The sequence below is a fragment of the Setaria italica genome, chromosome II (genome assembly GCF_000263155.2).
Source record: "Setaria italica strain Yugu1 chromosome II, Setaria_italica_v2.0, whole genome shotgun sequence".
NCBI classification, from domain to species: Eukaryota; Viridiplantae; Streptophyta; class Magnoliopsida; order Poales; family Poaceae; genus Setaria; species Setaria italica.
Window position 1 is genome coordinate 38,094,049 of NC_028451.1, and position 21,469 is coordinate 38,115,517.

Consider the following 21,469-nt stretch of genomic DNA (forward strand, 5'->3'; position numbering starts at 1 on the left):
TTTTTCTATTCAGTGCATCATTGAAACTTGGCCCACTTAATGGGCTTGGAGGATCTTTCGGGTGGATCTGTGCTTGGAGGATTAATGGGCTTACGTGGCCCACGGCAGAGATCGTGCCTTGTGAAGGCCCGACCTGGCACAAATACCCTTCCTGTGCCGAGCTCAGTCAGAGTTTGGCACGTCGGCCCGCACGGACGGCAGACAGCCCAATCATTCACAATGGGCCGTAATGGGCCCCTCCTACGCCAGCCCGATTCGGATCCGTCGGCTACCTTTCTTTCCTGAGCGCAAGCGAGGAACCCAAGTCGTGAAGGCGAGCGGTCCCACATGGCAGCCAGCGCGGATTTCCCATTGGACAGCTAATTTCGTCGTCACGGTCTCACGGAGGTAGGAGAGGAGGGAGGGGAACAGATCAACAGATATGGGTGAGGCATCGCCGGAGTCCGGCGCCGCGGCGGCCGGAGGTGCCGCTGGTCCGGCGCCGCCGCGAAAAGGGAAGTCTTGCAAGGGCTGCCTCTACTACTCGTCGGTGCTCAAGTCCCGCGGCTACAACCCCATCTGTGTCGGGATCCCCCGCTCCATCCCCCAAGGTCACAAAATCTAACCCGATGCGCCTCGAATCTGCAATCTATAGACCCATACTCGCTACCCAATCCACAAAGTTGCCTCCTTTTGGATGCTAATTTAGTGACGCCTGATCCGAAGATCTCACGAGGCTATTGATGATTTGGTGTGTTAGTTCCGAACTACGTGGTGGATGAGCCTAAGGAAGAGGCGATGTCTCAGGGGCATGATCTGAGGCAGTTCAGGTACGGGTGCGCGGGTTACTCCATGTACGTGGACAACAGGGACAGCAGAGGTGGCGAGAGCGAGGGCAAGACGTTGTTGCCGTATTGCCGGGGGCTTGAGGTTAGTTTTTCTCTCTTGTTTACAGTCTGAAGCTCTGAAATTAGCTATTTATGTTATGTTTTTTTTCAATGGCCCGATGCAGCTGCCGGCATCAGTATTTGATCTGTTTCTGTTAATTTTCGTGTATAGAAACATACCACAGCATATGTAGTTAGTGAATATGACATAATAAGGCTTACCAAATTTCTTCATACTTTTGATTTTGTAGATACTCATCAGGCTAGCCAATGTGTATTTTTCTGCATCCTTCTTTTTCATGCAAGCTCTGAAATTAGCTATTTATGTTTTTTCCCCAATGGTCCGATGCAGCTGCTGAGCTGCCGGCATGTGTATCTGATCTGTTTCTGTTAATTTTCATGTATGGAAACATACCACAGCATATGTAGTTAGTGATTATAACATAATAAGGCTCACCAAATTTCTTCATACTTTTGATTTAGTAGATACTCATCAGGCTAGCCAATGTGTATTTTTCTGCATCATTCTTTTCATGCAAGCTTTGTCATTTTCCCGATATATATCTCAAGTAGGAATAGAATTTATAGCTTGTAAAAGATATGTGAGCACTAAGTCTCCATTAACTGCATCGTGCCAATTAACTGTTGCCATTAGAGTTGCTTTTCTACTTGCATACATGACGAGGAGAATTGTCTTTTTACCTGATAATTTCATTTCGTTGTAGTGGATGTTGTTGCTTGTCCTTTTTCACGCCGCTGCTCACATTTGATTTATAGTGGTTTTTTTCTTCCTACCACCAGCAATCATATCAGACATGAGGAAATCCGAATCTTGACCTAACCCTGTAACTTGTAATGTGATCTCACTTTTGACTGCTTTGATTCCCAATCTCCCTGAAAAGATTCTTCTGTATACTCTCATGGATACATACGGGCATCAGCCCATATGACTCTTGTGAATCCTTGTGGCTCAATCCCACTGGATATCAATGAATGGTAGCTCTCTGTCAAACTCTGTTCTGGAGTATGCAGTGCTCTCTGAACAATGAATTAACTTTCTGCCTCCCAATAGTATACTTTACTTTTATGATTGCTATTAGGCTATGCTTATGTACATTTATCTAGTTGTGGAAGTTCTGTGCATGGTCCTAATAGAAGTGAGAAATGTACCTGCAGCTATTGGTGGACAGCAGATTGGTCGAGAAACAACCGTCAACTGCACAACAAGCTCCGGCACATGTTTCAAAGGATGGTATGTGGAGTTTTTTCTTTATGTTATATCCAGTCGTCAAATCTCATCTAACTTCATCCCTGGTAGCCTGATGCTAAAGTTGGAACTGATTGTGATCCACCAAACACATTAGTTGGGAGTTGGGACATGGACATACTTTAGAACCACAGCCAACTGCAGTGCTGTATTCAAAACCCAATATACATATGTGACCCTTTCATTTCTTTTGAATAAAATTACAGGGCATGAGCTGGTAGGATTCATGCTAAACTATTATGCCATATTGTTATTATGTTTAATCAAATTGATCTGTCATCTAGAAAGTTTGATTTGTCCTGTCTCTTTGTTTTATTGATATCAGCAAAACATATCTGGCATTGATCATTTGTAGCTATCGAACTTAATCCTAGTAATGCATTCATGTTTCTTTTCGCAGCAGCTACCACCCGCTCTCACCAGGAGGGACAACAGAGACCCGCGCACTTGGCGAGACAGGAATTCTTGGGAAGGAAAGCTACATTCTACATCTCACTCTTCTTGGTCCCCACTTTGTTAAATTGACTTGCTGATGAATAAGGATGGTGCAGGTTTAAGAGGAGTGCCGGACTGGTCGCTTCAGGTGTGGCCAAGAATCTAAACAAAACGGCCAATTATATCAAGGAAAATATCCAGGACATATTTTACCCTGATCGCCGCCCACCGAAATAGTAGCCGTGCTGATGGTCATCCGTGCACAGGTTGAGAGCTGGAGAAAAATGTTTCATGATGCAAACACTACAAAAGGCCTACCTGACAGATCATAATTTTACCATCCCAGTGAGAAGCAGCTCCAGTTTCATTGATAAGAAAGAAATGGTGCCTTGCTGGGACACCAAATTTCCTTTCTGTACCTGCATGACTTTGTAGTAGCCCGATGGTGTACATGCAAATAACTTCTGTTTGGATGACGTGAAAATGGAATTTCGGGTGTACTGATGAATAATGTCAACCGGTCACAATGGAACTCAATGGGGCAAGTTTCATTCTTCTACTGTTAACAGGAAGGCCATGATATGTGCTATTGTTCACTTCAGCTGTTGAGTGTCATTTTTTTTTTGCCACATTCAGAATCGCATCTCATTTTCAGAGTTGCAAAAGGTACGTCGTTCAGTATTTCGGTCTATACTGAATCTGTCCGCGTGCACTTTTTTACTCCTTGTAGATACGCATACCGCATACGCCCCTGCGCACCTTTTCACTCGGATCTGGCATCTCATCTCTGCTCAGCTGCTAGTCTAGTTGAATGCGTTCAGAGTTGAACGGTCGTCTGCGCTGCCACCTGCCAGTGCCAGAACCAGAAGCCCAGAACCCACGCGCACGCACATGCTCTCCGGTCACTGTACCTCCCTCCTTCAGAGCTCTCATCATCTCACAGGCGCGGAGTGAGACCGGTTGCAGCTGCACCGGATCTGGTCCTTGTTTACTCCAATTGACCACCGGCCACGGCTCAAGCCTGAAGCAACTAGTGTCCAGTGCGACGGGTCCGTGTGGTCGTCCTCGTCGGGGCGGGGCGATTCAAACTTGGGCCGGCAAGCCCGGGGGCAACGGCCGACGGGAAACGGGCGCACGGCGCCAGGCGGGGAGCCTGCCCTGCCCTGACATCGCGTCACATCACATCAGTCGCATGAAATATCCGTGCCCAGTAAAAGTCCCACCTACTAGTGGCACCTGCCTGCCACAGCCTTCTCGCCCCGCCCGGTCGCCCCTCACGCTCCTGCTCCTGCTCCTCCCGTAGTCCCGTTCCTCGGCCACGGCTCAAACGCCGTGCTCCGGACGTGGCTCGGCCATTGCCCGGCGTTCTGGATCTCTGAATTCTGTGCAGGAAAATATTATACTACGAATACGAACTGCTGGGTGCAGGGTGCTGGCTGGTGCGTTCATGCTACGCTGAAAAGTGATCGCCTCTGAGGATGAGCATTGACCTGAAGCTGGCCATGCACACCGTATCCTTTCAAACTTGGTGCTGCCACTCTGTACTTGAGACACACAAAAAAAGGAGGAAATATCCCAAATGATTTGCTCAAAAGGTGCCAATTATTTGGCCTTTGTCAGTCGGCACTCGAGCTGCAGCCAGAGCCAGGCGCCAAGGAAAGCTGCCGGTCTTCCAAATTGTGAGGCGGCCGCCGGCCGGTGATCTCATGATTCTCATCTCATCCGCTCCCCCCAGTTCCTGGCGGCAGCCCCCTGCCCTCCTGCGGCTGCGGCGCACTGCCGGGCCACGCTCCTCCTGGCTGCCACCCATCAGCGCTCGGCAAAGGCATGGCATCACGAGTTCACAGACCCGACGCCATTAAAGGGACCTGCGGTTTTGAACATTCAAAAGGGGGGCAAGATCTAGCGGCGAGTGCTGCTGTAAAGTTCAAAAGGAGAAAGCATCAGAGCAGGGCTCGGTCATCATCTAAAGGATAGTTTGGCAGGACTCCGGCTCCTCCAAAAACAGCTTCGGCTCTAGCTCCTCTGGTGGAGTGGTTTCTTCGGCTCTAGCTCTTTTTGGAAAACCGTTCGGCAAAACGGCTCTTCCATATAGTTTAAAATGATTAAATAAGATGAAATACCCATAATACCATTTCATTTTTCTTTTCTTTTTTTCTTTTCTTCTTATTTATTTTCCTTCTTTTCTCCTTCTATTTTCTTTTCCTATTTCTTTTCTCTCCTCCCATTCCTCTTCCTATTTCTTTTCTCTCCTTCTCTCTTCCCTATCCTCCCACACCGACCTCCCATTCATCTCTCTCTTCCCTATCCTCCCACTACCGATCCACTCACCGCCGCTGGAGCTCTCCTGCTGTCGCCGACGGCCGCCCCCCACCGCCTCCGCCCTCCGCCTCCCACTTCATCCCGGCTGTCACCGTCTCCGTCCCCACCTCCCGGTCGTCTCCGCCCCCGCCGTCGTCGTCGGCCACCGCCTGCCTGTGGCCCCTCCCCCCGAGGGCAACGGTGGGTAACGACAAGAGGAGCCGGAGGAGCCACTATTTTTAACTCCTCATCGACAGTAAAAAAGGACTCCGGCTCCGTGGATGCTTCGCTCGCGGAGCCATTTCGTACGTTGCCCTTTGGTAGGGCTCCAGCAGAAGCCGCGGCCGGAGCCGGAGCTAGAGCCCTACCAAACACACCCTAAAAGAAAAACCAAAGCTGCCGGGTATGGACTTGAAACCAAAGCACCACCCAAACTGATGAGTGATGACAGCATCAGGACATGAAAAGAGGTGCCCACTGATGATGAAGTCCACGCGTAGGTCAACTGGGTTGTCTCTTCAGTGCGTCTGTGTTATTTTCTACTTAATCCGTAGTTACCAGATGTGTTAGTGAAGATCCAAGTGGTGCGTTGGAATGTTCCTTCTTGAAAATGTATCTTAAGAGCCAGTGGTCTTGACAAGGAGATTGTTGTATTGTTTAGTTAACCTCTGTTCATCCAGATCCTGATCCTCTGCGGTAATGCAGATGCAAGCAGTGCTTTGTGCCTGCATGAACAGCAAGCCTGCATGAAAGGCCATCATACGGCTGTACAAGTTTATCTGATTGGATCTTCAGAAAAGGATCATTAAGCTCTCTGGCAGGCTTGCCTAATTATCCACTGGATCTTTTTTCTTTACATGAAAATAAAGAGTACGCCAGTCTTTAGACCGCCTGTTTGGAGGGTCGTGTTTCTTCCAAGGCAAAGCTAGAGAAGCGCTAAACGAGGAGGCAATGATCACACGTGTGGTCCGAGGCTCACGAAGCAACGATCCTACAACCCGTCCATGTGTCGAGAGATTCCATGGCCTTGTCGGGCACATCCCGTCTTCGGGCCGGGAAGCAAGATCCCCAAAATACCCAACCCTAAACCAAACTTACAAGGAAGATAACCAAGGCACTCAACCCTCACCAAAGCACTGTAACATTTTAACAAACGTGCCGGCGAGCCTACCGCAACGCATGCTTTCTTGTAATTTCCCTCCCCCCACCCATCACGAAGATCCGGGGAAAGAAAGCAACACGAGATGGCACCGAAATCCCTCCACCACCCAAGCGAGGAAGCATGGGGGAGCAGAGCACTCGGCGTTCCGGCAACGAGCACGACGCGTTCGGCCGAACGCCACACCACACCAGGGGCGCGCACGCAGAACACACAGCGGCCTGTGGCTGGCAGATAGGACGCACAGTCACTGAGCGAGCATCTCCATTAAAGAAACCGAGGCCAAGGAGCACGTCGTGGCGTCAGGAAAGGAGGGGAGAACAAAGCGTAAACAAACCAATCCGCGCCGCAACAGTACGGTGGTAGTAAGCACGGGATTTGAATCCAATCCAGCCAGGCAGCCGAGACCTGAGAAAAGCCTCTCCTTGTTCCTGTAGACTGCTGTAGTGCGAGCGAGGAGGCGGCCACGGCCCACGGCCGGCCACCCACACACCAACCCCTCTACCTCCTCCCTTTCAAACCACTCCACTCCGGCTCCGGTACCCGTCTGCGTCAGCTTCGTCTTGCTTTCATCCGCCTGCGAGCTGGTAACGCAGCGGCCAGACATGGCCGCCCTGCTCGGCTTCTTCGTCCTGCTGCTGCTGCTGCTGCTTCATTTCGGCCCCTCTGCCTGCAGCAATGTGAGTGAGCCCGAATGGCGTCCTCCTCGTGGTTCGGCTTCCCGATCCATCATGGGCGGTTCTTGCCTTGACACAGTTTCGTTGCCTTGGCGTCGCTGCAGGTGTACATTGTGTACATGGGGGAGAGGAGCCCGGAGCTGCAGCCGGCGCTGGTCCGGGACTCGCACCACGGCATGCTCGCCGCCGTCCTCGGCAGGTGAGTGAGCCCACCATTCATCGGCCTCATTCTGAGCTTCGCCTATGGATTAGCTGCAATATATCCTCATGGCGGCGAGCTTTGCAGCGAGCCGGCGGCCAAGGACGCCATCCTCTACAGCTACCGGCACGGCTTCTCCGGGTTCGCCGCCGTGCTCACGGACAGGCAGGCGGCGCAGCTCGCCGGTGAGCTCACATTTTCACTGACCTCGTCTTCTGCTCAGACCTTCGGCTTCCCTATGTGATGCTGACGAAGCCCCTGCTGCTTTCTTGTGTCTTTTAATTTGGCGGCTCCGATTAAATTGCTGTGTTGAAGATTGGCCTGGAGTCGTGCGAGTGGTGCGGAATCGTGTCCTCGACCTGCACACCACCAGGAGCTGGGATTTCATGCGACTGAAACCGTCGCCATCGGGTGGAATCCTCTTGGAGAGTAGATTTGGGGAGGATTCCATTATCGGCGTGCTAGATACTGGTGAGATTATTGTCTCTCCATTTTCTGTGGTAGCATTGGGATTAGGACTGGCATTGCACCGGTAAGATTGAGGCGTCCTGTTGGTCTGCACTTTTCAGGGATATGGCCAGAGTCGGCCAGTTTTAGAGACGACGGCATCGGCGAGGTTCCACGGCGGTGGAAAGGGCGGTGCATAGCCGGAGACAGATTCAATGCTTCTAACTGCAACAGGTTGGCCTGCACTTAATTTTCACCTTACTGCAATACTGCTTGCCTGTAAGAGATTTTGTCCCTGCTTGAATACTACTGGTTGTCCTGGTAGTGACTTCAAATTCATGATAGGATAGGAAAATAATAGGCGCAAAATGGTACATCAAAGGGTACGAAGCTGAGTATGGCAAGATGAACACAACCGACGTCTATGAGTTTATGTCCGCGAGAGATGCTGTCGGGCATGGCACACACACGGCATCCACTGCTGCTGGTGCTCTGGTAGCGAATGCGAACTTCAGGGGCCTTGCCAGTGGTGTTGCAAGGGGAGGGGCACCGAACGCTAGGCTGGCCGTTTACAAAGTGTGCTGGGCCACCGGAGATTGCACTTCTGCAGATATACTTGCTGCTTTTGACGATGCTATACATGACCGCGTCGATGTGCTTTCAGTGTCCCTGGGTCAAGCGCCACCCCTCCCTGCTTATGTTGATGATGTCTTGTCCATTGGATCCTTCCATGCTGTTGCAAAAGGGATTGTTGTGGTCTGCTCTGCAGGAAACTCTGGGCCTTATTCAGAGACCGTGATCAACTCGGCACCCTGGATTGTGACTGTTGCTGCTGGCACACTTGACAGGACTTTCCTCACAAAGATCACCCTTGGAAACAATAGCACCTATGTGGTAAGAGTTTCATCTGAATTTTGGGTTGAGACTTGAGGTTGTAATGCAAGCACATGATATGCCAGTATTTGTGCCTCACATTCTGATGTTATGCAGGGTCAAACATTGTACTCTGGAAAGCATCCTGCCAAAAGTATGCGTGTAGTCTATGCTGAAGATATTGCATCCAATAATGCAGATGATACAGATGCAAGGTAAGCTTTATCGTCCTCAGTCTCATCTGATAATTCTTTGAATTCATCTTCCATATTGGCTGATGTCTTTGCAGAAGCTGCACTGCAGGATCTCTGAATTCTACACTAGTGAAAGGAAATGTGGTGCTTTGCTTCCAAACAAGAGCACAGAGATCAGCATCAGTAGCAGTAGAGACTGTCAAGAAAGCTCGTGGCGTCGGAGTCATCTTCGCCCAGTTCTTAACCAAGGATATCGCATCTTCATTCGACATTCCCTGTGTTCAAGTAGACTATCAAGTTGGAACAGCTATACTTGCATACACTACTAGCATGAGGTATCCAAACATTGACCTATATATTTCAACAGTTGTAATAATCTAGCAACATGCTGTTATTGATGGCAAATTTCAAATAATTTCTTTTTTGTACACAGGAACCCAACAGTTCAGTTTAGCTCAGCAAAAACAATTCTTGGAGAACTGATAGGCCCAGAAGTTGCATATTTCTCATCTCGGGGTCCAAGTTCTCTGTCCCCCTCTGTTCTGAAGGTAAAACATCTCCTCCAACTGATCAAAATTCATCCTTAACTCAGTCTATATTAGTGCCTGTCCTAGTTTGTTGAGAAAACTCTGCACCTTCTTCTGCAGCCAGACATCGCCGCCCCAGGTGTCAACATTTTGGCCGCATGGACACCTGCTGCTGCCATATCATCCGCCATTGGATCTGTGAACTTCAAGATTGATTCAGGAACCTCGATGTCCTGCCCACACATTTCGGGCGTGGCTGCTCTTCTCAAATCAATGCATCCTAATTGGAGTCCTGCTGCAGTAAAATCAGCACTTGTCACAACAGGTAATGCTTCATCTGCTTCCCTAATCAAAGATGTTTTTGACCCTTACCAAGTCAATACCTTGCAGCCAATATCCATGACAATTATGGATTTGAAATTGTATCTGAGGCGGCACCCTACAATCAGGCAAACCCATTTGATTATGGAGGTGGTCATGTGAATCCAAATAGGGCTGCACACCCCGGCCTTGTGTATGACATGGGAACATCTGACTATGTGCGCTTCCTTTGCTCCATGGGCTACAACAGCTCGGCCATCAGCTCCATGACTCAACAGCATGCAACATGTCAGCACACACCGAAGACGCAACTGAACCTGAATCTGCCATCCATCACCATTCCCGAACTGAGGGGCAAGCTTACAGTGTCAAGAACAGTCACCAATGTTGGCTCAGTCATGTCAAAGTACAGAGCTCACGTGGAACCTCCGCCAGGGGTGGATGTGGCCGTCAGCCCCTCACTCCTGACCTTCAACTCGACTGTGAGAAGGTTAACGTTCAAGGTGACGTTCCAGGCCAAACTGAAGGTGCAAGGGAGGTACACCTTCGGTAGCCTGACATGGGAGGATGGCGCCCACACGGTGAGGATCCCTCTTGTGGTTCGGACGATGATCAGCAAGTTCTACGTCGATGCATAAGCTAGTGTGCGTGCGTGTGTGTTACCATTCGACCACCACCGGTGATGGTGAGACGAACAAGATGTAACCTGCTAATTTCTCCCGATCCTAATGGCATTGGTGATTGGTTGGGGTTCCTGCTTGACTAGAATTCAGCTACTGATTGAGATGAATAAATCAATAAAATGCTCAGAGAAATTGAATCTTTCTTTTGATTGCTAATAATGAGTTTATCTTGTTACACAACAATAAGGGTGCGGTGACAAAGCATCTCAATCTAGCACACACCGCAGCAGGCAACAATGTTAAGAATTGGTAGCGGCGTATCTGACTCTGATGACTGAGGCAGCCAGTAATCTAATTCAATTGGGAACAGAAGAGGGCATACACATGACGGGCGGTTCAGGACTTGGCGCCGTCACTGGGCTTGGTATCAGCGGAGTCGTCCTTGACGCCGGAGCCCGAGGAGGCCGCCGCGTGGGCGGCGAGGGCCTTGTCGTACGCGTCGAGCTCGTCGAAGTAGATGTCCCAGACGCAGCGCACGCAGCCGCTGCCGCAGCAGTCGCCCGGGAGCGGCTTCTCGGGCGGCTGCGGCACCGGCGCGGGCGCGGGCGCGGGCGCCGGCGATGGCGATGGCGCGGCGTCGGGCTTCGTGGCGCCGCCGCCGTCGCGGGGGCCGGCCGAGGCCATGGGCGGCGTCCCAGGCGGGATGCAGTAGCTGCGGCAGCGGCGGAGGGTGAGGAGAGGGCGCGGCAGCGTGGGGAGCAGTGGCGGCGGGATCGGGGCCGGGACGCGGAGGACGGCGCCCAGCATACAGCCGAGAGGTCGCGTCGTCGGAAGGGGGAAGGCACGCGGAGGAGGCTGCTGCGTGATTGGGTCGGGAGTTTGGAGGGTCAGAGTCCAACTGCCTCAAGCCAGCGCGGACGAACGAACTGACACACGGCACGTTGCGTTTGGCTTGCCATCTCTCTCTGCCCATGGAAGAAGAGACTGAAGAGTCGAATTTCGATCGGTGTGACTTCTTTTCGAGGAAGGTAATTAGCAGAGTCGAATCAACATCTGAAGATAAAAAACGATCGAATTCATAACCACGAGGCCGCACACATCACACAAGAAAGATTCAGATCCACAGCCACAGAAGGAAACATGTGAGTTGGAGAACAGGTTAGATAGCCACCGAGAGTTCCACAGAAACTTCAGTATCAGGATTGAATCTTCTCTACCTTATTGCCACAAAAAGGCGAAAGAAAAGAACAGAGTATAAATCCCCAATTCTGCATCACTGAGTATATTTGATCATGCAATTTCTGTGTAGTGTCGCAGTTTTTCAGCTGACAGAAACTTTCAAAATTTCATTACCCCAACAGCAAATCTAGCTAGCCGTTAAAGGACAGGGAAACTAGAATGCGTGCCACTCAGGATAAGCGCACGCGATACACTGCAATCACGCACTGCTCCTGACTCCACATCGTTCGTTCTCGTGAGAGAGTGGACTGTCGTTTCAATCCATTGCGATCACTGATCACTTGATCAGGAGCCAGCATCAGGTGTATGTATCTGAAATTCTGAACTCAAAGGCAGAATCTGTTAGCACGCACGAAAAAGGATGTATGCGGAAAAAAAGGTGGTACCTACCTGCTTCTAGTTTTCTGTCAAACGATTTCTGATCTTCAGCCCATCAGACTATGCTCAAAGAGAGCAAAACCTGTATCCTGTAAATGGGACCATCAGGCCTTAAATCGTTGGTCCTTGAAGCACTTTAACAACTTCCTTTGCTCTAGCTTGTATCTCTTTTAGAAACTCGACAAGAACGTGTTGCTGATAAGAACCACCTTCCTATAAAAAAGGAAAATAAAGAAGAGGGGAAAAGATGTTGAGAAAGATGCTGATGACAAGGCCCTGCTCTTTGTAGAATCCAGAAGTTTGTGAATCTTACGGTTCGAATTAAGACCCTCTCAGTTCTCTTACAAATAACAGCATAAAGTTCGTCGGGTGAAACATCTCCTTTTCCAACTGTAAGTCCATCAAGTAGCACCTTGTTCCACTCATTCTCATGTGCTGCATTGCACAATCTCTATTTATAAGATATCATAACTAGTAAATGCAAAAGAAAGAGAGAATTTCTGAGCAGCAACCAGACCCTGCATTACAGATTCAAGAAACTTTTCAGAAGCTACAACTTGCCCCCTTGTAAAAAGAAGAAAGGTACTCAGGACAACAATGAAGTGTAGACCTTCCCCAACATCTCTAGTTGAACAGCCTAAAAGTAATGCATAAAGAAAGAATACCTTTGTAAGCCTAACTCCGCTTTTGGAGAGATGTGGCCGCGTATAACTGCAACACCTTTTGCAACATAGCTTGAAGCCCTGGTTTATCTCCATCTTGTTTAGCCTAAAATAAAATTTGATCAATGTTGGGAACAATACACACTTGCTAGCATAAAAATCAAGATACTTACTTGCCTCAACTGAGCACTGACTTCCGACAGAAATCCCTCATCAAGCTGCCCCTCTTGTTCTCGGCGTGATATTTCCTGGGATGGCATTTCAATGTAGATAATGTGACAGAAACAAAATACAGTTTGACATCAAATCTCTCAAGCCTGAAAGAAATATTGGTTGAAAAGCAGAGACAATAGTAACAACAGGCATGAGTAAAGCATAACCTGAACCACATTCTCTCATAAGAGATGTGGACCTTTGCGGCCCTGACCATCACATTTGCACAACACATTTTGTCAGTTAATGCATATGAGTGTAACAAAGCTCTAGCTTTCAAAAAAAAGTGTAACAAAGCTCAACTTTACAGACACTGCAAATACAGAGACCATGACAGAATGCATGTAAAGGACAGCACCAACAGAAAGGATGCAGAAACATAGGAAGAGTTGTGGCCTTACTTTCTCCATCAATTTGAGAGTGTCTGGGTCTCTTGGTGGCCACTTCACATCTCCTTCATGAATTGCCGGACTGATGATTTCCTTCAGCACATCAGTTGACTGTTCAATCTTTTGCTCCATAGAATAAGGGAAAAAATTATCCGCATGCAACACATATCTGTGTAATATAAAAAGAAACACGAAAGGTTTACATGCTTCGCATCAAGACATAGGCAGCTGTATTATATGAGGACTTATGCATGATGGAACGTGGTTCTTACATCAGTCTTGTGAACAAGCCTGTCAACAATGTTCATGACATTTTCAGCCAGCTCTTCGTAATCTTTCTGAAAAGACAAAAGCGAGAAACCAATCACAAAGTTAGATCAATATATATAGAAGATAATAACATCCACAGGAAGGCAAACTGTATTCGTATGTGAAACCATGCTTTATCATCATCTGATTTGCAGATGTCAATTCTAGCTGCCAGCCGAACCCAGAAACCAGCATCGAATGCCAGAACATTTTCAACCACTATTTGATCAAGCTGTTTACAAGCAAGAACGGTGCATTAGTAATTTAATCAGGTGAACTCATTATGGCAAAAGAAATAAGCAAACAATCAAGGATTATTCCAGTCGATTTAACAGAGAATAAGAACTTGGTATTTGTAAAAATATAGTAGAAACATTAGTCTAATATAGTGAGACGTTTAGGCAAACTTCAAACACTGTACAAACATGAAGAACAGGAAGAAAACTAAAAGCAATCTGTGTAAGTCAACTAGCTTCTATAGTTCAAAAGTGTTCAAACAAACTTAGGTCCAGTCATAGGTTCATCAATTATTTCTCAGTTTGCCTCTGAAGATTTTGAACAAGATAAGAAAGCAAGGTCAAACTTGGCATGATGCAGACTAGTAAGTTGGAAGATATTAATAGAGTGAAGTCTGAATTGCAACATAGTTCCGCAATAAATGGTAATGTGATCTAATTATGGCCACAGGTTAGCCAGACAGACATCACATCTACCTCTCTAGGATTTGCATCCCTCAGCATATCAATCAGCCTATCCACTTCAATTGTCTTCTTCAGGGATTCTTCAGGAGCTTTATCAGCAGCGCATAACAAAGTGCTTCATAAGTTCTGAATTAAGAATATTCAACTGTCATACTATTGAATTCGATATACTACCGAATTACATATCGAATTCAATATAGAAATCTGAAACCATAGATCCTGACGATAGAAGGATTGTAATAACATAATCACAAATTTGCATCAGCAGCCCTTATCCCTTATCACATCCAAACTTTTAAACTGTAGTTCCAATTGAACGGTTACACTGTCAGGATCACAATTCAATGCTGAGGGGGGGAGAAAGAAACCCATAATGACAGTTCCACTGCGATGCTTATCTTGTGTTAAGTTCTAAAAATTTTTAATCCCTCAATAAGAAAAATGCCCAGCAAGGCTAAGGATATGAGCCGAGAAAACACATTGTTCCCAATTAAACAGAATCAAACAATTGAATAAAACGCCATCACTTCTAATCCAGAAGCACCAACCAGGCAACCAAGTGCGTACAAGTAAATGCAGCTAAAAGCACACATCAAGCACAGAACACGAACCGCCTCCGCCGCTCCGCATGGAACGCACTCAGCCCAGCGGGATGCACCAGAATCCCCCAACACCACCGACGGGGCAAACTCTGTTGGCATAAGCGCGGACAATTGAAGGATGAACGAGGTCGAGAAAGTCACGATTTCGTTGGGAAAAGAAATCAGGATGAACAGGGTGAATAGTCTAACCGCGAAGCGAGGCGGGGATGGATACGACGGCCGGAGCGACGTGGAGGTGGCGGCGGCTGTCACCATCGCCGGCCGGAGACGGAAGCTGGACGGAGGGGCAGAAGAGAGGGGGGAGGGAGTGCGCGCATGTGCGGTGTGCTCCACAGATGACAGACCACAGGTATGGAACTCGATGTCGATAGAGCTACCATTCCGCCTCTACGGACCAAAGTTTACGCCTCCAACACGGAGTAGCAGAAGCAAACTGCTTCCGCAATTCTCGCTTGTACGCGGAAAGTTGAGTTTACACACTGATTATGATCCACACTTCCACTTGCACCGTTGCACGGCAAAAATGTCCAGTTGAAGTATAAAGGGGGAAATTGGAAAATGATGCTCTACATGCTACTTGAAGATTTTTTATACTTCACCACATAAGATGTTTTATTGCAAAAATCGACCTCCTATTTAGTTGTGTTGAGAAAAATCATCCACCACATATGCACTAAGATTCCACTTGACTGCGCACTTCGTGCCGACCAAAGAGGGCAATCGGCGTGACCTACTCATGGGAGCTACTTGCATGCATATGCATTCCTCGGTTGCACCTGTGTACGCCTCCTACGACCCCAGCCCGTGTCGCTCGACCGACCAGGGCAAAACAAAGTTTTCCACGGACCAGTCCGGGGACTTCGTTGCGTAGGAAAAAGGCAAAGGCAAAAACACGTGCAAAAGAGAAACCCATGTCAAAACAAATCTGCGACAAAGCCACGGCTAAAAGCATTTAAGTTCATTACATAATCCGGACTTAATGCAAGAAAGCGAAAACTTAAGCAACTACTCCGCAGGGGCTTCGGGAGGGACTTCGTCTCGGATCACGGCTGACGAGATCTGCCCGACCAGCTACTGCGCGCCAGGGGCCACCATCTCTCCGAGCTGCGTCAGCTCCTCGGAGGTGCGGTTCCTCACGTAGCCGCTCCCAACGGCGGCAAAGTCCATGCCGTCATAGTGCGTGGCCCTACTCCCCCCGTCGAGTGAGTTCTGGGACCCTACGGTTCAGCTAACATACAGTCTCGGGGATGCAGCCCAGCTCTTCCAGATGGGCTTCGAGCGCAGGCTCCGCCCTGACCCCGCGAACCCTATGTTCGTCGGTGCGGCGGAGTATGCGCAGGCGTCCTTCCACGACCTCATGGAGATCCACTCCGCGAGCAGCTCCTTGTTGGAGGTGGAGATCATCCACCGCGATATCTTGTCGAGAGAGTGCTTCATGGCGGAACTTGCCGAGCACACCCCTCCTGACAGGCGGCGCGCACAGCCGATCCAGTGCACGCCGGAGGAGAGCGAGGTGTACCTCCACGAGAAAGTGGAACGCCTCGCTTTGAGGCGGCGGAGCTCGACGGCAAGCGCGCCCAACTGGAGCGCGAGCGCACCGAGCTCGGCAAGCAGCGCGGAGAACAAGCGGCCGGAGCAGCCTGCGACCGTTCCCATCGCGTGCATGAGCAGACCATGTACGACGAAGACGGAGTCCACTGGTTCGCCCGTGCCAGTCAGAATGTTGCCGCCACGGCAATGATCCTGCGTTCAATCCTTGAGCTGTAGGATCCCGAGGGCTTGCACATCCATCGCGAGCTTAAGGGTCTGCTCGAGACCGCGATGGTCCATCAGGCGGGGAGCTTCCTCCAACGGAGACAAGAAGCTAACAGCAGCCACCGGAAGTGGAGTACAGGTGGCCCCTAGGTTTCCCACGCGCCCGCCGCACTCATAGGTGGCTAGCAGGAAGCTGGCCAACCCGCGAGAGGGGCGCTAGCGCCACGGTGCCCCGTGGCCTCGGCACACAGCCGCTTGGGTAGGCCGAATGATGCACATCGCATGATCCTAGGATGGCGCCACAAACGTGCGGAGTCCGATATATAGCATCGTCATGACCGCGATGACCACCGCGGCCGATACTGCGAGCGCTCACGCTCCCCGACCCCAGACCCGAAGGCATTTGGGAGAAGGATACGCTCCGCGCCCTTCCCCGAGCGCTTGTCGGGGTGTCGGGGATGCTCCCAGGTGAGCATGGGGCCTCCTCCCAGTGCCACCTAAAGCCGGGAGGCATGGTTGGGCGCGACCACCTTGGGTGGCGCGGTCCGCTCAGATGCTGCCTCCACGCCGCCATCACCAGCGGCCAACTCCAATAACGAGGAGTCCGCCAGGATCATCACCTTCGGAGTCGCTGCCCCAGCCACCAAGCTCTCCCACTCCTCCTCTAGAGGAGTAGCAAAGGGCAGTAGAGCGATCAGCGGCGGTGGGGGAAGGGCCGCAGTGACAAGTGGGGCACTTGTGGGAGCAACTAGAGCCGTTGGAGTCACTGCGCCAATTCCTTCGCCAGTGGCCAGATGATTGGCCCCACAAAGCCCACCGACGAGGGCGACACTGCTAGACCGGGAATGAACTCCCTACAACACGAAACCGCGGATCAATCGGAAACTCAGGTGAAAAACACGAAGTTAACCTCCTAACCTGTCAGATTGCCACAGAGGAAGGCGCGTCGTACGACGCTGCAAGGCTAGCAGCCCTAGCTAAGGGCGAGGTGGCGGAGGTGGTGGGACTGGGATGTTGTAACACCCGCAAAATCACCAACTAAATTACCCGTTAAAATCGCTTCTAAAATCTTTTTACCGCTGAGCTCCCGGAATTCCAAAACCTTCCCAGCAATTCCACCGTCCCGGCATCCAAGCCGACCCCTATCTTTTTACCCGTGCCCGTAATTTCCGCCGCGTGCCGTCATTAGACGCCGCGCGCGTGCTCCGACCGCGTGCCGCGAATGCCGCCGGTCTCTTCCTTTTTCTTTCTCTTTTCCCTCTCCCCTTTTCCCTCTTCTTTTTCTTTTTCCTTCTTCTTCCTCCTCCCTCCTTCTCTGTCCTCCTCCTTTCTCCCTCCTGGCGCCCACCTACCCCGGCGCGTTTACTTCGCCTGGCCCCTCCCCGGCGCCTGGCCCCGGCTCCCTCCGGCCCCGCGCACCCGAGCCCTGCCGCGCCTACGCCCGGCGCGTTGCGCCGGCCCGCCCGGCCTCGGCACCCGCACCGCACGTCGCCGGCGCGACTGCCGGCCCCCGGCCCGACCCGGTCACCTACGCCGCCCCGCCCCAGCGCTTGGCCGCCCCTGCCCCGCGCGTACGCCCCTGCGCCACCGTCGGCCCGACCCCACCGCCGGTGCCGTGCCGCCTGCCGCACCCTGCCGGCCCGTCCCCCACCGCCGGCCTCGCTTGACCGGTCCCCCACCGCCGGCCGCTCCTCACCGGTGCTATAAAAAGGGCCCCTCGCCGGCTCCTCTCCCCACCCATCCACAAGCCGCCCTGCTCCTCCCCTCACCGAGCGCCACCGCCGCCCGTGCGCCGCCGCCTGCACCGCCCTCCCGTACCGAGCTGCCGCCGCCACCCGTACGCCGCCCGTCCAAGTCGCCGCCCCTTGCCCCTCGCCGGCCGCATCTCCCCATCTCTCACCCCAAGGTAGGAGAGCAAAATGGAGCCCCTTCCCCTTCCTCCGCCGCCCCCGGCCCACGGCTTGCCGCCGGCGAGACCCGGCCAGCCGGCCGCCGTCGGCCCCACCTCCTTCTCACTCCCCTCCCTCTGTTCGTGGGGAGAAGAAGATAAAGATGCCCCAAAATTTCGATCTGACCCCCTCTTTCTCCCTATTCGCGAATAAGTCCTTCCACCACTCACATAACCCTTTCGCAGATCAGCCCCTCCACCTCCAAAAGTATTTACAGAGAGGTCCCTGGTTTATCGCAAATCAGTCCTAAACCCCCTCTTTAAGCCCTTAAACCATGTTTAACCTGTCATTTCATGCGCCAAACTTCCTCCAATTAATCCCAAATTTCACCACTTCATCCTCCGGAGTACCTTCGTCGATCCATATCCAAATTTCCCAAAAATAATCTTTCTACCTATTTTCCGTTCGCGTTTTCTGTTCGGAGCTCACGGTTAAAAACCGATCCTTCTTTTATTTATTTGTGTGTCCGTTTGTGTGTGCCGTAGATCGCGGATTGCCCAAGGAGGATCCCGAGGAGGAGTTTGACCGCGAGCCCGAGCCCGAGGACCAGCAGGACGAGCCGGAACTCCCGGAAGGCTTTGAAGACGGCAAGTCCAATCTCACCCTTTGATGCATATTCAATTCCTGGTTTTTCAAACACAACCTATCGGCCTGTTTTATAAAATGCATATTGTTTTATTGCAAGACATGGTTGGATAGCCACCCCTTGATGGTTACGAATACTCCTTGATATCCTATGTTTGTCTCTAAATATGACATGCTCTGTTTAGATGACAACTACTGCTAGAATGCTTAGGAAATTTGTTACTCAACTTCAACCATGATTACAATGATTTATTTGGAGAATAAATGCGTGAGTGTGTTCAAATGGGAAAATGGGTTTCCGGGTTCAAAGGTAAGGAATGTGTAGATAAGATGGATGGGTGTTTCTTGTGTGAAATACCAGATTGTTGTGCTCGTACCTTAGCGGTTGAGCAAAGTTGGGAGATATCCATCTTGTCATGATTAAGGACCGAGTTGATGTGTCATCTTGCCTAATTCAACCATCGTGCAACCACTCGACCGTTGTATGGGCAACGGCTTAGCATAAATCCCACTAGCTGAACTGTTAGTCTTCGGGTGTGCTGGTGAGCAACGGGAGCCCATGGAAAAGGAGTAAGATCTTGGTGAGTTAAGTCCCGGTTATGGCCTCGTGAATGAGCCGGTAACCCCTTGAGTGCTTCCGTGTGGACTAGTCAGTCTTAGCTAAGGTGGGTAATGGCTTTGTTAGGGTCCGCACCGGCACTAAGGTGATCGTGCTGCGGTACTCTACTTGTGGGAAAAGTGTACAATCTCTGCAGAGTTAAAACCTATCTGAGTAGCCGTGTCCACGGTATTGGACGAGTTACGGCTTGGTCACATAACTAGCACTTGGGAATGGATGGTTTCATGGTGTGTGTGTGTGTTGGATTTTGGAAGTGTCCGGCAGTTGTGCCGTGAGCTATGGCGGACGGGGAGTCCGATAGCAATAAAATTTGGATCCTTTGTGTAGGATCAACCCCACTCAATGTTTCGGTTAGTAAAGGAAAAGCTTTGCAAAACTCTTTTGGAAAATGAACCCGTGCATGTGTGGAAAATCTAGCTTTATCGCAAATGAACCTTAGCCTATCCTTGCTATATCCTGTGCATATTCTTGATTGTATCCCCCTCCGTGGATGGGGTTGGACTTGTTGAGTATGTTCGTACTCACCCTTGCTTCGTTGCTACAGAGGAAGACCCGGACTTCATCGCCGAAGACCTTGAGTAGAGGTTGTGTCCGCACCCAACGCTGCCTGGGGTGTTGGCCTTTCCAAGATGCTGCTGCTGCCGTGTAGTCCCGAGTGCTGTCTTTTGGCAGTCGCTTGGTTAGCCGCTGTTGTTTATTTACTTCTTATCGCTGCGTGGCTTTCACGCCCGCTCCCTCGGGAGTTGTACGGTAACTGAATTATCTGTCGAATAAATGTGTTATCAGCCTCCTGGGACTGATATTTGCATCACATTTAGTCTCTACTTATGTGGGGACGCTTCAGATGTCCTGGGCCACGGCATCACCTTGGGGAGCGTCTTCGGGGACTTCGCGTGCAACCGCCTGACTTACCACCAGTTGAGAAGCCGCGGCGGCATCCCTGGGCTCTTGAGAAGGCATGGCCGCTAGTGTCACCACCGACCTTGGCAGGAGGGTCACGGGTCCTACACCCTCCAACGCCTGGGGTGGTGGCGCTATTGCCACGCCTGCCGGCACAAGGTTCATCGCAGAACGCGGTGCATCGGCGCCAGGTCACCGGGCTGGCGCAGAGCTCCTACCAGCACCAGGAGCTTCATTCGAGCCCCCATCCGCTGAGGACGCGCTCGCCACGACTGGTTGTCTGTCACCAGCCTCCGAGCTCGACCTACCATCTGGAGATGGGAGAGACACTAACCTTTGTGCTGTGCTAGGTGGAGCTCCAGGTGATGGCAGTGGCAGCTGCTCGGGGGCTCCCGAACCGTGACCTCAGCCAGCAGGCGACCACGATCTCCCGGAGTGACAGCCATCTGAGCGCAAGGAAGGCTGATCGACCCCTCGGCTGGAGTGGGCTTGAGCATGCTTCGTGCTTGTTTTGGTAGCCGAGTCGTTGGTGGCCTGTTTCTAGGACGCACGGTTCTGCGCCAGGGCTACGCTCCTGCCTCCCTTCACTCCAATCCCGACGGGAAGTCCAACCTGAACACCATGAGAAAGCTTCGGGTTAGATGAGAGGTCAAGGACGGCACGGCCTCGCTCCTGCTCTCGTCCTCATCCTCATCGTCGTCCTCCTCCTCTTCTTCATCCTTCTCGTCTTCGTCAGACAGCAACCCCTCGTCGCGACTCGTGCCGCGGCACCTCGCGCTTTCGCGAATTTTCTCCTCCCAGGCACGGACCTCCCTATCACGTTTACGCCTCCGCTCTTGAGCAGCACGGAGCTTGGCAGCGGCCCGTTCGGCACCCCGAGGGTTACCGTCCGGGTCGAGAAACCTAGACACCAGCCGCTCGAGCCCCTGCGCACCAACAGCAGTTCGGGCCTCCGCGCGCTCGCAAGAAAAATGGAAGGATTTGCATATTAAAGACCCAATACGTTGGTGCCGAGCTTGGTTCAAGCTTGGATCGATCCAATTGTGGATTTGTTGATAACGGCATTGGTAAATCATAGTTGGATTATAGAAGCCAACTAGATGGACAGGCGCGAAGGACATGTGCAGCATACATTTATGAAGGTAGAAGGGCAGCATATAGATGACTAGACGATGACAAGGCACGTCAAGCATGACGTATATGATGAATGATGAAATTGAGGCGCATGGAAAGGTTTGAGGACCAAAACGGTCAATTTGGTAATTCAAGGACGAAATTG

General features: G+C 51.1%; 4 protein-coding genes across 11 annotated transcripts; 2 read left to right on the top strand and 2 right to left on the bottom strand.

Annotated features, from left to right (window-relative positions):
* The first annotated feature begins 338 nt into the window (after window positions 1-338).
* Window positions 339-3,169, top strand: LOC101762639. Of its 2 annotated transcripts, none has more exons than XM_004957386.2 (5): window positions 339-590; window positions 740-909; window positions 2,043-2,118; window positions 2,537-2,606; window positions 2,685-3,169. In XM_004957386.2, exons 1-5 carry the CDS (start codon window positions 422-424, stop codon window positions 2,803-2,805), a joined length of 606 nt encoding a protein of 201 aa, XP_004957443.1. In that variant the 5' UTR covers window positions 339-421; the 3' UTR covers window positions 2,806-3,169. The 2 variants fall into 2 exon arrangements, with proteins under 2 accessions (XP_004957443.1, XP_004957442.1); XM_004957385.3 differs by having other exon boundaries at window positions 341-590; window positions 2,534-2,606.
* A 3,146-nt stretch (window positions 3,170-6,315) lies between these two features.
* On the top strand, window positions 6,316-10,031 carry LOC101763992 (subtilisin-like protease SBT3.6). The gene is made up of 11 exons (XM_004957389.3): window positions 6,316-6,708; window positions 6,810-6,904; window positions 6,992-7,089; window positions 7,220-7,375; window positions 7,474-7,585; window positions 7,702-8,245; window positions 8,342-8,439; window positions 8,514-8,753; window positions 8,852-8,966; window positions 9,066-9,270; window positions 9,336-10,031. Exons 1-11 carry the CDS (start codon window positions 6,634-6,636, stop codon window positions 9,902-9,904), a joined length of 2,307 nt encoding a protein of 768 aa, XP_004957446.1. The 5' UTR covers window positions 6,316-6,633; the 3' UTR covers window positions 9,905-10,031.
* A 46-nt stretch (window positions 10,032-10,077) lies between these two features.
* LOC101763591 (protein enabled homolog) lies at window positions 10,078-10,898 on the bottom strand. The gene has a single exon (XM_004957388.3). It carries the CDS (start codon window positions 10,694-10,696, stop codon window positions 10,286-10,288), a length of 411 nt encoding a protein of 136 aa, XP_004957445.1. The 5' UTR covers window positions 10,697-10,898; the 3' UTR covers window positions 10,078-10,285.
* A 246-nt stretch (window positions 10,899-11,144) lies between these two features.
* On the bottom strand, window positions 11,145-14,742 carry LOC101764404. Of its 7 annotated transcripts, none has more exons than XR_002676435.1 (11): window positions 14,572-14,736; window positions 14,392-14,471; window positions 13,793-13,906; window positions 13,213-13,311; window positions 13,043-13,108; window positions 12,783-12,890; window positions 12,346-12,416; window positions 12,172-12,274; window positions 11,820-11,942; window positions 11,519-11,719; window positions 11,145-11,448 (listed from the first exon to the last, which is right to left on the bottom strand). XR_002676435.1 is itself a non-coding variant. In XM_022824188.1 (10 exons), exons 3-10 carry the CDS (start codon window positions 13,817-13,819, stop codon window positions 11,618-11,620), a joined length of 699 nt encoding a protein of 232 aa, XP_022679923.1. In that variant the 5' UTR covers window positions 13,820-13,906; window positions 14,392-14,471; window positions 14,572-14,737; the 3' UTR covers window positions 11,145-11,617. The 7 variants fall into 7 exon arrangements, 1 of the variants encoding a protein (XP_022679923.1); XR_002676436.1 differs by having other exon boundaries at window positions 14,348-14,471; XR_002676437.1 differs by having other exon boundaries at window positions 13,208-13,311; window positions 14,572-14,735.
* Window positions 14,743-21,469: the final 6,727 nt, after the last annotated feature.

What these genes read in the sequence shown, in the direction of transcription:
- LOC101764404 (XM_022824188.1), bottom strand. Translation starts at nt 13,819, where the DNA reads ATGCTGAGGGATGCAAATCCTAGAGAG. An exon ending in GCAAATCAGATGATGATAAA is followed by an intron (nt 13,109 to 13,212) that starts GCATGGTTTCAC and finishes TTGTCTTTTCAG; the next exon opens with AAAGATTACGAAGAGCTGGC. An exon ending in GGCTTGTTCACAAGACTGAT is followed by an intron (nt 12,891 to 13,042) that starts GTAAGAACCACG and finishes ATGGAGCAAAAG; the next exon opens with ATTGAACAGTCAACTGATGT.
- LOC101763591 (XM_004957388.3), bottom strand. Translation starts at nt 10,696, where the DNA reads ATGCTGGGCGCCGTCCTCCGCGTCCCGGCCCCGATCCCGCCGCCACTG.
- LOC101762639 (XM_004957385.3), top strand. Translation starts at nt 422, where the DNA reads ATGGGTGAGGCATCGCCGGAGTCCGGCGCCGCGGCGGCCGGAGGTGCC. An exon ending in CCCCCGCTCCATCCCCCAAG is followed by an intron (nt 591 to 739) that starts GTCACAAAATCT and finishes TTGGTGTGTTAG; the next exon opens with TTCCGAACTACGTGGTGGAT. An exon ending in CGTATTGCCGGGGGCTTGAG is followed by an intron (nt 910 to 2,042) that starts GTTAGTTTTTCT and finishes ATGTACCTGCAG; the next exon opens with CTATTGGTGGACAGCAGATT.
- LOC101763992 (XM_004957389.3), top strand. Translation starts at nt 6,634, where the DNA reads ATGGCCGCCCTGCTCGGCTTCTTCGTCCTGCTGCTGCTGCTGCTGCTT. An exon ending in TATCGGCGTGCTAGATACTG is followed by an intron (nt 7,376 to 7,473) that starts GTGAGATTATTG and finishes TGCACTTTTCAG; the next exon opens with GGATATGGCCAGAGTCGGCC. An exon ending in TGTCCCCCTCTGTTCTGAAG is followed by an intron (nt 8,967 to 9,065) that starts GTAAAACATCTC and finishes CTTCTTCTGCAG; the next exon opens with CCAGACATCGCCGCCCCAGG.